Source organism: Aquarana catesbeiana, linkage group LG06, assembly GCF_042186555.1.
Source record: "Aquarana catesbeiana isolate 2022-GZ linkage group LG06, ASM4218655v1, whole genome shotgun sequence".
Lineage (NCBI taxonomy): Eukaryota > Metazoa > Chordata > Amphibia > Anura > Ranidae > Aquarana > Aquarana catesbeiana.
The window spans coordinates 337,562,843-337,580,721 of NC_133329.1; the positions used below are offsets into that span (position 1 = coordinate 337,562,843).

Here is a 17,879-nt window from a genome sequence, read left to right on the forward strand (position 1 = left end):
TGAAAAAAAAGTGAAAAAAAAATGTTATTTAGATTCTTAATTTTCCAAAAAATTGTGACAAAAAAAATGCAATTTCAAAAAACACGCCATGCTTCTTACTAAATACCTGGGACTGTCTCATTTCCAAAAAGGGGTAATTCAGGAGATGTTTGTACTGTTCTGACATTTTCGTGCCTCAAGAAATAAGATACGCCATCAGTACATCAGGACTGATCAATTTTCAAATATATATACCACAGTTTGTAGACGCTATAACTTTGACACAAACCAATTAATATACACTTGTTGTGTTTTTTTTTACTAAAGACATGTAGCAGAATACATTTTGGCCTAAATTTTATGAAGAAATTAGATATATTGGGAGGGAAGGGGCGGTGCTTATAAGCAAATGTAAAGAAGAAGTGGAAATCTGTACGTAGATGCACTTTAATCAATGTAAATTGGTGTTTGGTGCACTTTAATTTGAGTACACACACTACACAGACACACTCCACAGATACACTATAATATACTGCAATATAATGCGCCAAACGTACAGTGACGCACAGAACTACTGTATATCTCATTAAACTTGCAGTAACGCACAGAGAAATAAATGGCGTTAAACTTGCAGTAAGACACACAGAAGTAAATGGCGCTAAACTTGCAGTAACGCACAAAACTATATGGTGTTAAACTGGCAGTAACGCACACAAAACTATATGGCGTTAAACTGGCAGTAACACACACAAAACTATATGGCGTTAAACTTGCAGTGACGCACACAGAATAAATGGCATTAAATTGGCAGTTATGCAATCAAATAGATGGTGTTCAACCATCACTACGCTGACGCTATCTGAACTGTCCCTACTCTACCTATACACTAATGTAAAGATTACTGACACAGCCTCACTACACTACACTGAAACTATCTGAGCTGTCCCTACGCTACACTAATGTATTATGAATGGCACGGTCTCACTACACTACAGTGAAACTATCTAAGCTGTCCCTACTATAGCTGCACACTATGAAAAGCTGAATGATGGTCCTCTTCACTACACTTACACTATCCCTAGACTGACACTAAACTAATATTCTACACTGAAAATTGAAGCAAAATAGCACAGTATAGCACACTAACTAACTAATAGCACCAAACAGAGCCCTGTTCTATCTCTCTCCATGCCAAAATCACACTGAAAATGGCTGCCATTGAAAGAATACTTTTATACTGTGGGGCGCAAACGAGTCATGATTGGATAAAGTCATGATGACAGTGTTCAATCATGACTCTGACAGTGCTCTGTGCCCTGATTGGCTGAAGCTTTCACTGCTTCAGCCAATCAGGGCTTGCAATGCACTGTTCAGCACTGCAATGCATTGTGGTCGGTTCGGGGGGCTGAACAAACAGTCGAACGACCCGTTTGTTTGGATGTTCGCCGAACGTCAAAACAACGAAAGTTCAGCCCGATCTTATGCTCGGGCCGAACCGTTCGCCCATCCCTAGTCATGTCATGATACCTGACACCATTACCAGCTCTTGCCACCTCTCCTGGCCTATTCCAGTGCTTTGGCACTGTACAGGTGCCACACAATGTTTTCATAGCTGGATCTCAGTCTCCAATTTTCTGCAGGGTAAATCCTGAATTGTGCCTCGAAGCGTCCTATTCTGGTGCTCTAGCACTGTAAAAATATACACAAGAGGGGGCAAACGCCTAGTTCATTACCACAAAAAAAATCTTTTAAAAGTACATAACAGTGTTATACTCACAAAATAGGAATAAAATCAAGCTTGTCTTATACAACGCTCCAACTGTTGAGGCGGTTAAAGGGGTTGTAAAGGTAAAAATTTTTTCACCTTAATGCATTCTATGCATTAAGGTGAAAAAACTTTTGACAATACCGCCGCCCCCAGCCCCCCCGTTTTACTTACCTGACACCTCGAATCTCCGCTGCTCGTTCCCGTCATCTCTATTGCAGCTCAGCCTGGTCGCTGATTGGCTGCAGTGGATGGATTGAAAGCAGCGCAGCCATTGGCTCGCGCTGCTGTCAGTCACATCCGATGACGCGGCGCGCCGGGGGGGCGGGGCCGAGTGATACAGTGAGCGGCTATAGCCGCCGGCTGTATCACGGGAGCGTGCCCGCAATAACTAACCACCATGCGAGGGAGCTCGCATTAAGGTGGTTAGTTCTTGCGGGGAGGAGCTGAAACAGCCGCCGAGGGACCCCAGAAGAGCAGGTTCGGGGCCACTCTGTGCAGAACGAGCTGCACAGTGAAGGTAAGTATGACATGTTTGTTATTTAAAAAAAAAAAATAAAATTACCTTTACAACCCCTTTAACCCTACAGCCACACGGTGGAAATCTTACGCGTTTCGGGGGACAGACCCTTTCCTCAGAGCTAACCCACACCAAGCAGTGAGCCACTATTTGAGAGTTCACACACCTCACCCAATGAGCGACTGGGCGGGGACAATCCTAACCCTCTCATTGATGCCCTTATACACTGTCCATTAAAAAAAACATGTGCGTCAATGCAGACGAGCCTATAAATGGTTAGATGGATGTCTCAAAAGGCCTTAGCCAATGCACTTAACAGGCAGACAGTGTTTATTACAAAATGTATATGTAATTATATATGTTTAATGTGACTCACTTGCTAATCAGGTCTATCTGGTGGTCTAGTAAGGGCTCCTGATGCCTCAGGTTTTCTCATCCAGACATGACCGACACAATGGGCCTCCGGGATCCCACCGCACAGACCACAACAAATGGCTGGAACACACGCTCAGGGCTGTCGAACGCAAACCTGGAATTGCGGTGCCGGAAGGACATCATCTAAAGGCCAGGCTGAGGTGAGTTGGACATTCCCAATACCATTGGACTGCTCCTTGTCAACAGTGGCGCAGGGAAAACATCAGGCCAGAAAAGGTCAGAAGGGAATCGACCAAACTCTGGCACATCCATCGATGGGCTGGCACTCTCCACCTGATCGATACACTGCTGCAATGTCCCGGCAGACTGTATATCTGTCACTCAATTTCCACAGCTGGATCTCTGCTGACAAATTTTGAATGTTTGCCGCAGGTGAAATCCTGCTTTGTGTCTCAAAATATATGGCCTATTCCAGTGCTCCAGCACTGTGAAGTTGCCACACAAAGATCCTGCAGCTGACGCTCAACTGCCAAATTTCTCATGTTTGCTCCAGAATAAATCCTGCGTTGCGCCTTCAATTTAGTGGTCTATTCCAGTGCTCTGGCACTCTAATATTTATTTCACGATAAAACCTGCCTTGTCTTTTGCCCTATATTGTGGTCTAACCAATTTGCTTACATACTGGTCAGACACTGAAAAATATTTGTGGCTATCTCTGCTAGGATTATACACTCTAATTTGTATTGCACAATAAAACTTGTCGCATCTCTTCCTCTTATATTGCAGCCTAACCAAACTGCCTCGCCTGTCCCTCCAATATTGTGGTACAACTAAGCTTACATGCTATTTATCCAAACACTGAACAATATTTGTGGCTATTGTCTCTTAGACAATGAACACGCATTTTTATTACAAATAAAAACTTGCTTTTTCTCTTTTTATTTGCTGCCTACTCAAGTGCTCATGTACTTTCCTGATAGTAGCCACTTTCTGCCAAAAACATACTAAAAATCTAACGTTATATATTGTGATGTTTGGGAAGTAATTGGGAATGCTGGCATGGGAGGGGCTACGGGGAACGTGGGGTTGTGCAATCTGTTTTGACATTTTATTTGTAACTTTTAAGACAAAACCGTATCTGCAAGTTTACAAACTATACTATCAGCTTGCATGAATATGAGCATATTAAAGTAATCCCATCTACACTGGATCTTTCAGCCAGCAGTTGGCAGAAAGACCCGGCATAAAAAAATGCTTGTTTTGGTGCATAATTATGGTGTATGGCATTTAGAAGCGTAAGCTAGTGAAGTCATTCTATTGGCTGAAATATTAATTCAAGCCACTATAGTGAATTTACACACATACACGCGCATATACATGTACTGTATGTGTGTGTTAAATATCCTTGTAAGCTCCTCTCCAAATGCATGCATGCTTAAGATTACAGATCTAAAAGCCAGAATGCGCATCGACACATTGGCTGAAATAGTTGTATTGAGTCATTTTTTTAAAAATGCATTTAAAAGCTGCATTTTTTTCTGCCCATGTGCATGAGCTCCTTAAAGAGAAGTATGAGAATCAGGGTTTTTGCAGATTTATACTTACCTAGCTGGATACAGCATCGGTCCGCTAAGAGGTTGATCTGGGTGTCCGCCCAGGCATGTGGGCATATCCCAACCATATGGTCATGATCTTGCCTGAGCCTGGACTGGTTCTGTGATATCAGCTGACAGCGGGGTTCAGCCCGCTGTCTGCTGAAAACAGGTCTCAGGAGTGCAAAACAAACTGCACTCCTGTGATCCACAGGAGAAGTAGGGCCAAAAAAACTTTGAACCTACTAATTCTTTAAAAAACTAGCTTTGGGTGTACTTCTCCTTTAAACTGTTTTTCCACTGACCAATTTGTACAATGTTGCAGACTTTAGTTTTATTTATTTTTTAAGAGTATAGCTTTTATGTCTTTTGGCTACTATTTCCACTGGTCAATTCAGGCCTTTTACTGCTTGATAAAAGAAAAAAAACAGGCACCACAGTCAAAACTAACTAAAAAAAACATTTAAAAACGCTTTTTTTTTCAAGTTGAAATCAATCAGATTGAGGTGCTGTTGCTGTATTTAGGCCAAGCTAAATGCAAAATAAGTGATGCCAGAATGCAATGTCAGTAACGCTGTCTGTGAAAACTGTACTGTTCTATAACACCACATACAGCTTAAAAGGCATCTCCCAAGCATGTAATTTAAAATGTGTTTTTTTAATGTCTCCATTAAAGCGGCATTCTTCTCACTGCACAGTATTTTTTTTTTTTACACATTTTTTTTGTTTGCTAATTTTCCCCCATTTTTGTTCCCATATTTTTTGACAATAAAGTTATATTAGCCTATTAACTTTGAAACTTGGCAGTGTTTATTATCACGATTCTTTTTTTTTTTTTTTTTTCCAAATAACAATTTTTATTAAGCATAAAGACATATATATGCATAGAACAGTAGTGTCGCTTATAATTAAGTGCAATTGGTAGACAGTCCATCCAATAAACATTGAGCTTCTGATGATAGTCATCCAGACACAGTAGTGGTATAATACATTCCATATCATCTAGGGCTGTCAACCAGCAAGTAACATCATTGGACTGAATATGTTTTAGCATTTTACAGAAAGAAAGAATATAAAGGAGGAAAGAAGGAAAGAGGGATGAGAGGGGGAAGGGGAGAAGGGGGGGGGTCTGGCCGCAGGCCTAGGGCGGGTCCTCCCGCCTGTGCCATTCCTCCCAGACCATGTCATGAGCCTCCAATCTGTTTTGTATCCTGGCTGTCATTTTCTCCATTAGCTCTATGTCCTTTATTCTGGTATAGAGGTCTGTTTGGGAGGGTGGAATCTGTTTCTTCCAATAGAGGGCTACCAGGCATCTCGCTGCTGTGAGAACATGACCTAGCAGTTTCTTGGAGTGTCGGGATATATGTAACCCAGACACACCAAGAAGAAACAATTTCGGGACTTTGGGGACCTGGACGGCCAGTAGGCGATTCAACAATAATTGCGTTTCCGTCCAGAAAGGAGCTATTTTGGGACATGACCAGTAGATGTGATATAGGGTCCCCCTGTCCTTCATGCACCGCCAACATCTATCCGAACTAGATGGGAAAATGGTGTGGAGGACATCAGGCGTCATATACCAGAAGAAAAGAACTTTGTAGGCATTCTCTTTGTACAATGTGCATAATGAGCTTTTAGCCGCCTGGGTCCAAATCGTCTTCCAGGTAGATTCCGGGATCTCCTCCCCCAAGAACCTCTCCCAGCGGGTCATGTACGGATGTTTGCCGTGGTCTGTGAAGTTGTAAGAGTTCAATATCCGATAAATATCGGATATTAGCCCGCGTCTGGTCGAGCCTTCCAACATCAGTCCCTCAAAGGGCGATGGGGCCGAGAGCTGTAGATTCGGGGCGATTGATTGAGCGTAGTGCCTAATCTGCAAGTATCCATAGAACACTTGCCTCGGTAAATCAAATTTTTTCTGGAGTTCTGTGAAGGACAGCAATCTGCGCGTGCATGGGTGCACCAAATGACCAAAGTGGAACAGATTCCTCGTCGCCCACGGATAAGACATCTTGTGAGTAAGACCTGCAGGCAGCTTGGGGTTGTAGAGGAACGATGTGAGGAGTGAGCTTTCTGAGCGTAGCTTATAAAGCCGTGATAATTTACGCCAAAGTGTACTAAGGTGGAGCATGGGGCCCAAAAGTTGAGTGGACCCCACCTTCACCTCCGCATTCCACAGCATGCTGTTTGGGTGGACTGGGGCCATCCATAGTTTTTCTATTTCTGTCCACTTATTATATGAGCGTTGTGTGAACCAAGAGGCCAGGGTTCGCAATTGGGTGGCTTGGTAGTATTTAGTTAGGTCAGGGAATGATAATCCGCCGTCTGATCGCGCCGCTGTCATGACTGATTGTGAGATTCTGTGTCTTTTGTAATTCCAAATAAATCGTGTTAAATCCGCTTGGAGTTTTTTCAGCTCCGCTAGTGGTATTGGGATGGGGAGAGTTTGGAATAAATACAGCAGCTTCGGCAAGATAACCATCTTAACAGAAACTATCCTCCCTAGCAGGGAGATATGATGAGCCTTCCATTTTAGTAGAAGGTCCCTTATGGTTTTAAAGAGAGGAGGATAATTGGCTCGGTATAGGGTGGAATAAGAGGGAGTTATCTGTACTCCCAGATATTTCAGTGATGATGTCTTCCAATGGTAGGGGAAACAGTGTTGTAAATGTTGGGTCTCCTGTGTTGGAATATTGATTGGTAGGGCTTCTGATTTAGCTGCATTTATCTTATATAAGTCAAGTTCGGCGTGCAAATTAGGGAGTGATAATATCACGATTCTTTACACTAGGTTCACATATATGCGGCTGCGGTTGATGTGTTTTTTTCTGGCACGTTTTGTGTTTTAAAACATTTGATTTTGATGCATTTTTGCATGCAGTTTTCATGTCTTTTGCGTTATTTTTCTTCTCTTTAACATACTATGAATAGCCAGTAGTTAAAGAGCAAGTGGCCGCGGTGTGCCAGGGGCATGTTGGTTTGACGACGTCACAAGGGGGCTGGTGACGTCAGAACCTCACCACGCCCCTTAGTTAGGAACTGTCAGATGGCAGAAACCTTCGGTGGGAGTGGACCGGTTTTTGGTTTTCTTCGGGGGTTGGTGGTGGCGGCGTGGTTTGTGATTGATGATGGACTTACTTTGGGGGATATTGTTTTTATTTTTTTTAATGAAGGAATTGTCAAAAACTGCCTACTGTCACTTTTTTTTACACTGCACCTCTTTTTTAGTGAATGAGTAGGGGTACTGTGTATCCCCTACTCATTCACATGGAGGGGGTGGGAAGAGGGACAACCAGGCCTGGGTTGTGGGGAAGAGGCCCTTGTTCCCATTAACATGAGGACAAGGTGCTTTGGGGAGGGGGCAGAAATTCAAACCATGTATGGCCAGCCTTAGTGGAGTGCCACTAGTACTAATCAGGGCTGATCATGCAATTAGTACCAAACCCAAAACAAGATATGGATCCAATTTAGACTTTGTGCACATGACCATGAAAAAGGCAGTACTTGTTGTAATTCCCTAATGCAACAACCCTTACAATTGTGCTTCTAAATTGTTGAAGATCTTGATGATCATACTTGAGTACTGACATAGACACTGGTGCTGAGTAAACATGCAGTTCCACTGACTCAGCTGACACCCCTGGTTTAGTCTATTCTTGGGGTACCGTACCTTTTCCTTTGTTCCTGAGGAACCCATATAAATCATTAGCTGTGTCTACACAAAGGGTCTCAACCTTTGACCAAGTAGATAACAAGTTGCTTTAAACCTGGTATTTCCATTGTAAAATGACATGGTCTCTCTCAGTCTTCAGGGTTCTGCCATTTGAGATGGGGCCTTATTTGTGTCAACAAAGGGCTCCAGAAGGACAAAGGAAATTATATAAACAATAAAGCCAATACTTGCAAGTGATAAAGGGCATACTGTATCTCCAAGCTTCTGAGATGAGAAAGAAGTGCACCTTTAGCACACAACACCACACCCTAAACTTTTCACCTCTACTTTTCTTTTATATTAGCATTGAAAAGTTTATTATTACAAAGAACATTGGCAAGAAAATTGTGTATTTATTTAGACAGATCTCCACAACAGAGCTAATACAGGAACATACTGTATGAGGAGAGAGAAGCTGAATGTGGTTCAAGAAGAGTGACTATCTCCCAGGAGAGACAGTTGAGAGCTATGACAGAGTACCTGACCTTCACTACAATATTTGTAGTGTAGATACTTTAAGTCAGTTTCCCCTTTTTTGAATGTTGGTAGATATATGAAGCTGTTTATTAGTATTACTCCCAAACATTTTTCTTTTTACAGATACTGCTGGAAGAGTGTTCCAGGTGCCACATTTCCTGCTCAGAGCAGCAGAAATTTTTTTTGTGCAATAAAACATTTTCCACGTAAACTATGTCAAAGAAGGTGCCAATATTCTATTAGTTATTCCCTAAACCTTGAGTAACACACTTTATTTACCCTGGTAAACCACACCCTTATAGCTGTCTGCAGTGCTTGTTTCATTTTGAAAGTCCACAATGCTCTTCTGTGATTGTAACCTGCACAGCTTGTACAGCAGATGTACACACCACTGGGAACAGATCACAGAACTTCTGTGCGCCATGCTGTGAGGCTGGCAAGGTCTAGCACTCATTAAGAATTGATGGTGTTCTGAGCAATACAAAGGTGCATTTTCCACACACTACGGAGATCTACAGGCTGGTATCACAGCATATATATATATATATATATATATATATATATATATATATATATATATATATATATATATATATTAATATATATTGAGGTACAAGCCATTGTCTGACCTGGACATATTACTTTTTTTACTTTTTGCATTAATTTTACCAGGAAAGTCATGTGCCAGTCAGCAAAATGTATCAAATAGGAAAAGAGAATAAAGGAAAAAACACAAGGTGCCACATTTATTAAAGTAACTTAACTGACAAATGCTTACTAGCCCTTGTTAGTCAATCATATTATCCCTGATTCATTTTCTTACCTAGCATCAGTCTGGATGGTTAACACCTGACAGCATACCGATTTCTTATACCAAAACTCTTTATTAAATGAGGTCCAGGGCTAATTTATAAAACCTTGCGCAAAGGGATATTGAAACTATATATATCTCAAATCTAGGATTTAGCTTTGTTTGCAAAAAGGCCTATTTTGCAGTTTTCTTCAGTCAGCTCCAATCTACATTAAAACTAGAAAATGACTGTTACCCATAGTAACAACTACATTTCCAGATGTCTTATTCCCTGTTGTGAAAGTAGGATCACGTGTCCTCATTTTCCACAGCAGCAACTGCAAACGCAGTAGTGTGAACAAGGCCTAAAAAGGTTTCTCATCCCCCCCCCAAAAAAATAAAAAATAAAAGTCAACGCTGCTGACTTTTAATAAAAGGACACTCACCTGTCCAGAGATCCAGCACTTTCTCCACCTTGGCTGATTCTTCACTGGTCTTCAGGTCCCCAGTGCCACCATGCTAACTGTAAAAACCGGCTGTGTCTCCACTGCGCAAGTGTGAACAGTGCTGCACCCTGTATATGGTCCTGTAGCCTCCTTGGATTTGTGAAGTGTCCCAAGATGCTGTGGGCAGAGGCGGGGGGGGATGGGGGCAAACTTCCGTCCGCTCAGATCGCCTAGGTAATCTGGGTGGAAGTGGGAGTGGGTACCTGTCAAAAAGAAGAACTTCCCTACAAAATAAATACAAAATAGGAGGGTTGATTGAGGGTTTCACTTTGTTGCACTGTACACTTAATAAATACTATACATTTATTTTGTAGGGAAGTTCTAGTGTACACTTCATTACTATACTTGTGTGTTAACACAGTACTTCCAAAGTACACTAACCTTTTTAGGATTTTATAGTTAAAGTAGTATTAATCTCTCAGCTTATTTTCTTAGTTGAACACATTGAGCACAATAAAATAAACATTTCCTAGTAAGCCGTGTGTTAAAGTTTTTACTCCAGCCATTGCAGTTTATAGTTTTCAATGCTGCTGGCTCCTGCTTTCTGCCACTTACCTGAGTTTCTGGTCTCCAAGGAAGAGTTATCAGTGGACAGTGCAGTCTCCACTCTGTCAACTTGGAGAAGGCAGGGTAGCTGATGAGCGAGGAGCAAGGAAGTGCCTTGGGTATGGCGCTGTGTGTTTCTATTGATGCACACAGTGTAGTGATATATAACTCTAGTCCCTGCATGCAAGGGTGGCTCCATAAGAAGCTGCAAAAGAAAGGAGCCACACCTAAACAGAGAACGTAGGGCGGTAGCCATGGCACCAGCTTAAAGTATGTGATTTAAAGAATATGTCTATACAACATTTCATATTCCTGATATGTTCCTGCTGTGCCATGTACTTTTATGAAAATTTATTTTATTCTCTTTGTATTGCTTTGTGTAAAATACTTGGTGTTCCTGCCAGTCTACCCGCTTTTCTAGTAAAAACTGACCACACTAGGGTGGGAGCATAGCATGGTCAGTTCTCTAGCTGTGCTGGGAACTCAGCCTGCTCTCCTCTAATGATCAGGCTTGTCCTGACATGCCCCCTCTGCACAGCCATTCACTGGGAAGACCACTGTACTGCTGTCTCTCCTCCCCCTGTTCGTATGCAGCTGAGAACAGAGGTTATGTGAAGGGGAAAAAAAAGGTACTTCTAATGTTTTTTTATTTGTATGCACAAATATTTTGCCTTTCGATTTTACACTGAATGGGTTGTTTTGGGTTTACATATATTTAACCACTTCAATACTGGACATTCTTACCCCCTTCCTGCCCAAGCCAATTTTCAGCTTTCAGTGCTGTCCCACTTTGAATGACAATTGCACAGTCATGCAGCCCTGTGCCCATATGAAATTTTTATCATTTTTTCACACAAATAGAGCTTTCTTTTGGTGGTATTTAATCACCACTGGGTTTTTTATTCTTTGCTAAACAAACGAAAAAAGGCCGTACATTTTGAAAAAAAATATATATATTTCTTTGTTTCTGTTCTAAAGTTATGCAAATAAATATATTTGCTTCATAAATACAGGGCAAAATGTATTCTGCTACATTTCTTTGGTGAGAAAAATCCGAATCCATGTATATTATTTAGTCTGTAGGAAAGTTATAGAGTCCACAAGCTATGGTATATATATATGAAACTGGATTAATACTGATGTACTGACAACTTATCTCATTTCTTGAGGCCCAAAAATGCCAGAACAGTACAAATATCCCATAAATGACACCTTCTTGGAAAATAGACAGCCCCAGGTATTTAGCAAGAGGCATGGCACATTTTTTGAAGTTGTAATCTTTTGTTACAATTTTTTGCAAAAATTAAGAAATTTTTTAAAAATTCACATTTTTAAATTTTTTTTTACATACTGTCACCAGTGCAGTACAGCATCATCATATAACTGGTGTGGCAGTGAGCAGGGACTCTGATTGGTGACAGTATGTTAAAAAAAAATATATATTATTTTTTATTTATTAATTTGTTTTAGTTTTTTTACATACTGTGACCAGAGCTGCGTAATACAGTGTTACCACAGTAGCACTGTACAACTCTGAGGAGGTGATCAGGATTTTTTTTTTTTTTTCACACTATATTTATTTAAAGATGTGAATTTCACTTTTATGAGCAAGCATTTTTACTGAATGAAATAGATTCATTCAATGTGCTTTGTTGTACTTAGCTGTAACTGGCCACAGCTAATCACATGGTACAGATGGGCTGTGATTGGCTCTGTCTGTACCATGTGATCACCGTGACCAATCCCAGAAATCAACACAATAGTACACAATGAATGGCATGAATCAAATCCATTTATTGTTTATAACTGTCATGTGATCTGCTGTGATTGGTCACAGTGATCACATAGTACAGACAGCAGGCCGGTACACCGATCTGGCACCTGCTGTGTCCACCTATGACAGATGGAGCCAGAGGGCGGGCTGCTCCTGGGGAGGACGTCATATGATGTTCATCATGTCCACCTTAAACAATAGGGCTCCTGCTAAGGCGTCATTTTACAATGGCCCGGGTGGGAAGCAGTTAAATCAGCTGCTTAAAATCTGAGGGTTAAATATCACTTTAAAGTGGAACTGAACTTAAGAAGTAAAGATTTCCTTTGTTGTAGGGAGCATTTATACATATCAATGATGTCTAAGCAGTATTTTGAAGGATACCTTTTTCGTCTAGAATTTTTCCTCAATAACAGCCATGTATTTGGGGGGTGAGGGCCAGCCACTAAATATTCTTTTTTGTGTTGAACATTGCAACAGTCTGACAGGCAGGAGCAGCACTATAGTGCTAGTGTCATAGGCACTGCTGTGCCATTTCTGCCTGTATGACAGAAGTAATCTGCTACCAAGGGGAGGCTCACTCCGGCTCCAGTTATGTGATAGCCAAGGGGAGGACTTACTCTGAACTTCCACTAAACCAAAGAGAAATCTGTACTGAGGAGTTGGGATAGAATTATAGAATTCAGGGCCTGTACTGGGGGGTTGTTTGTACTGAGGGGGAGTCGGTGTAAAGGGGGGTCTGTACTGAGGGCTTAGATTAGGAGGGGTATCTGTAATGGGGGATCTGGGGGCAGTACTAAAGTGTTAGGCAGGGGGAAGGGTCTGTACTGAGGTGGTGGGCTGAGAGTAGGGATCGAGGGCTGTGGAGACAGATCTGTACTGGGGGGAGATTTGGGCTGTTGGTTGAGATTTACACTCTGGGAGATATGGGTTGGGGGGCGAGGGGTTTGTACTGGTGGGGGTCATTTTTGTTTCTATCTTGTGCACTGGTGTGTGCATTACGCACTCTTGAGCCCTGCACTCTGTTATGCACTTCTAAGCCCTACACTCTGTTCATTGTGCAATCCTGAAAGTGTAGGTACACAGTAAGCACTCTGGCATGTGTGTGCTGTGTATAGTGAGCAGGCAATTCACCCTTTAAGCATACTGACCTACATCCTTCTCCATCATACCTCAGTAACTGGCTAGCCTTAGTAGCACACTAGCAGTATCAGACCTCATAACCACACAAGCCCCAGTGATCCAGAGGAATATAAAGGGACTGTTTCCACACTCAGTGTCAGTACACCTGGACCTATAAGTACTGGGCAAATTGCCAAACCATTCTTATGGCAATTTGGCTATAGGTGTAGAGACCCAACCAGTAATATGATATATGGATGGCTGTGTGCCATCCTCGGCCATGACCTTTATTGGTTATACAGAAATCTGACCCTAATATGACTACAATCACTGTATGCAGTATTAAACAAAAAAACTCTTCTGCCCTTGCTCATTACACCACTACAAATTGACAATTGCATAATACAGTAACCCTTACCTGGTCAAAAATGATTCTAAGATAACAACACTGCTGACATGGTGCTCTAAAGTACCTGTTTTCTTCTCCAAAGCCTTTGTCTCTGTTAGGTCATAGGCCAAGGGACTACACCAGTGTTAATTTAGTTGACTAAAACATTTTAGTCGACTAACTCAATACCATTTTAGTCGACTAAAATACAACTAAAACTAAAATGGCATTTTAGTCAAAAGACTAAAATGAGTCTAAAACTAAAATGCTATTTTAGTCAAAAGACTAATGCCCCGTACACACGATCGGACTTTCCGACAACAAAACCATGGATTTTTGTTCGAAGGATGTTGGCTCCAACTTGTCTTGCATACACGGTCACACAACAGTTGGCCAACAATTACGAACATAGTGACATACAAGACGTACGTGATATCTCCATTATGAACGCTAGTTTTACACCACTGGGCGCTTTCGGCTCGTACTTGATTCCGAGCGTGCGTGAACTTTTGTGCGACTGACTTGTGTACACACAATCAGAAAGTCCGACAACAAACTTTTGTTGGCGGAAAATTTGAGAACCTGCTAGCCAACATTTGTTGGCGGAAAGTCTGACAACAAATGTCCGATGGAGCATACACACGGTCGGACTTACCGCCAACAAGCTCACATCCAACATTTCCCGTTTGAAAATCGTGTGTACGCAGCATAAGACTAAAACTAAATCAAAATATGCTGCCAAAATGAACACTGGTCTACACAGGTACCCCCACTTATCAGCAAGATGAGATTCAGTGCCCCCTCCCCTTCTTTTTTTCCTGGTGGTAAACCCCACTCTCTCTCTCAAATACCAGTGCCCATACTGCCCTCTTCAGCATTTGACAGCTAAACAGGAGAGGGGCTTAATCACAATTTTGGAAAAATTTGAATCCCCATGTGCAGCCTGGTCCTAGGATCCGGTGGCTCCACAAAAACGGATCAGACCAAAAACTGACAAATGGTCAGTTTTTCATCCGTTTTTGCATTGGTAGTGGATTTAAAAAAACTGATGAGCACGGATGAAGAACTGATGAAAAACTGATGAATACTTCATCCGTTTTGACGTGACTGAACTGATGAAATGAACGGTCCGCATGTGTGAAAGGGGCCTTAAGGTTTTTCACCCTAATGCATTAAGGTGACAAACATTCTGTGCTGCAGCTCCCCCCCAGACCCCCCCTTTTTCTAAGCTGAGCCCGATCCAGCGATGTGCAGGAGCGCAGTGGCTCCAGCCGCTGTCGCTTTCCTCATTGGACAGATTGGTAGCAGCAGGAGCCATTGGCTCTTGCTGCTGTCAATCATATGCTGTTGCAGAGGAGCGGGGGGGTGGGGTCGAGTCCCACTGTCTGTGTCAATGGACACAGCAGCGGAACTCAGGAGCGAGACTGCTCCAGTGCCCCCATGGAAAGCGGCTTTCCATGGGGGCACCGGATGAAGAGGAGGGGCCTGGAGCGTCGGCGGGGACCCCAGAAAAGGAGGATCGGGGCTGCTCTGTGCAAAACCATTGCACAGAGTAGGTAATTATAGACATGTTTGTTATTTAAAAAAAATTAAATAAATTGAATGTTTACAAACAATTTAACCCTTGGGGAGTATCTCACCAAAAAAGAATTGTCTGTTGCAGGGGTTGCCTAAAACTTGTATTTCAGCGCAGACTTCTGGGAAAATCAGGGAGCCGATTACGCAAGCAGGAAATGATGTCTCTGAGGGTGTTCTGTATACCTAAAGTGTACAGAATGCCTCCAGGTTGCCATTGAATTTTACAGAAAACTACAGCGGCTGCAGATTAAAAAGGAAAGATCATTTTAATGACAGTAAATAACAACATGGCCTATGTAGCAATTGCACATGCTGTATTGTTTTTTTTAAATATTTTTTCTACAAATGTGAGGTTACCCTTTAAGTGATGTGTTCAAGTTTACTTTAATAGGTCTTACAACAATATTAACATCAGTGAAAATTAATGATTAATATTCAATACTAATTATGCTTTTAAATACAATGTTTTTTTTTCAAAACAAACACACACAGCACACACATACACACAAACTCACATACAGACAACACACCACATACACACACATATAAACACATATACAAACACACATATAGACAACACACACACAACACATACACACACACACATATAAACACACATAGAGACGACAACACACACCCAAAACAAACATAACACACATACATACATACACACACACACAACACACATACAAACACACATACAGACGACAACACACACACAAAACACACACACACAACGCACATACATACACACACACACACACAACACACACACATACATACAACACACACACAAATAACCTAAGCTAAGCTACTACCTTTATCTTGACCTTGGCAAATACTATTCCGCAGCGTGGCTCTTACATCAGTGTAATATTTTAAAGGGATGTATTACTGACAAATGACTTAAACTGAACTCAGATTTTTGCCTGTGTATAAACACGCATCTTCCTGCTTAAATAGCATTTAAAATAGAGGATTTTTTGCGTTATTAAGTTTGTTATTTTCTGGGCAAACTCAGTTATGGCAATCATTTTAGAACATTAAAAAAAAAAAAAAAACCCTCATCACAATAGGTATTAATTGATGCGTATGTAATGCAGCTGTAATAAAATATGCTGCTTGATTAGCAAAACAGGGAAAGCAAATGTTTCCCAAGAGGTTCTGCGTCGGCTGACGTCTGCCGCCTTTACAAATCCCCTCCATCACCCCACCTCTGTATCACTTGGGCCACGCTCCCTCTGCCCATCTGCTCCAGGCATGGATCTGCTCTCCAAATTGCTAACTCACCGTTTATTAGCACATTTCACTAATGCACACACAGAGAGTATTGATTTTTTTTTTTTTTTGCAAGCTGTAGACCTTGATGCCCAGGAAATAACAATAGCAAGGGCAAACTCTATACCATGAAGAAGGGCCAACCATAGATCAGCACCGGCGCTGTCCACTGACCACTGTATGTACACTGGATAGGAAGACCATGCATGCCCCTATCATTGACTACAAATATCCCACCATGCACCATTCACTGGTTCATTAGCATGCACTGGGAGACAGGCTATGCAGAACAGCAGTCACATCATGCATCCACTACAATACACGTGAAGGTACCTTTTATCAAGGCAGGCAATCCACTCTGCAGAGGAGGAAGAATGGGAAGCGTGTGCAGCAACCATGTTTGGAGCAATGCCAGCTCAGTCTTGCACAAATCTGCCTGCCCAGCTTCCAAAGTACAATACTAGGACCAGTTTCTCAACTAGAGCTTGTTATATACAGATCACTGATCATCTGCAAACTGGAAGCAATGCTGAGCCCACCCTACTCCTGTATAATCACATGCTATGAGCAGCCCAGCAGCAGAGAGGCTTGTCGCCACCGCAGACCCTGTGCACTGGCTGAGCTTGTACTCTACTGGAGAGATAGGAGGGGGAGGGGTGGGCTGAGTTACAGCAAGCATTGGCTACAGCACCTCACATAGTACAATCTTTCCCACTATGGATACAGAAATACAGCTTTGCATTTTTTTTTCCCCATCAGCTGGCAGACACCTTGGAAGCTAGTCATTTATTGGTGTAATAAGACACCTGTACTTAGCAACAAAGTATGCTTCTTCTGAATGTCAATAGGTTTATGCTTTACGCTTTGAGGGATTATTGTGTTTAATTAGCATCATATTTTTATTACAGTATTATGCAGTATATGGCCATTTAACTTTATAGTTCGAAATTAAAACTAGCAAGCTTGGGTGATTAGGTCTAGGTTTACACCCGGGCGTGTGCTTTTCATGCATTTCTTGGTGCTTTTTGCAGCACATTTTCACTAGGGTTGCCACCTTTTCTTCAAGTCAAACCCGAACACTTTAGCGGCGCACAGGAATTTTTTTTTATATTATAAACTATACATATATTTTGCTATTAAATAACATTTCTAATCATATGAAGTTAACAACAAGAGTCCCCCCCTTTACATCAGAGTCCACAGAGTTCCCCTTTTACATCTGAACTTTGCAGAGTTCCCTTTAACTGTAAGGGGGGACTCTGCAGACTCTGATGTAAGGGACAACTCTGGGGACTCTAACATAAGGGATCCTCTGGGAACACTGATTTAAGGGGGAACACTGAGAACTCATGTATGTAGAAGACTCTGATTGAAGGGGGAACACTGGGGCCTCTGGTATAAAGGGGAATTCTGATGTAAGGGGTGCTCTGAGAACCCTGATTTACCTTAGTGTACTCACTCAGAGGCAGGAGATAGAATC

General features: G+C 41.9%; 1 protein-coding gene across 5 annotated transcripts in view; it reads right to left on the bottom strand.

Moving 5' to 3' along the window:
* RAPGEF4 (Rap guanine nucleotide exchange factor 4) overlaps positions 1–17,056 on the bottom strand; it is a 488,280-nt gene extending 471,224 nt beyond the window's left edge. For 4 of the 5 annotated variants that reach the window (XM_073633882.1, XM_073633881.1, XM_073633879.1 and 1 more), the window contains exon 1: positions 16,733–17,055. In XM_073633882.1, the coding sequence (XP_073489983.1) occupies positions 16,733–16,797 (65 nt within the window). In that variant the 5' untranslated portion in view covers positions 16,798–17,055. Of the gene's footprint in view, positions 1–16,732 lie in introns of all 5 variants that reach the window. The other variant, XM_073633880.1, reaches the window with a different exon arrangement.
* Between the last annotated feature and the right edge of the window lie 823 nt (positions 17,057–17,879).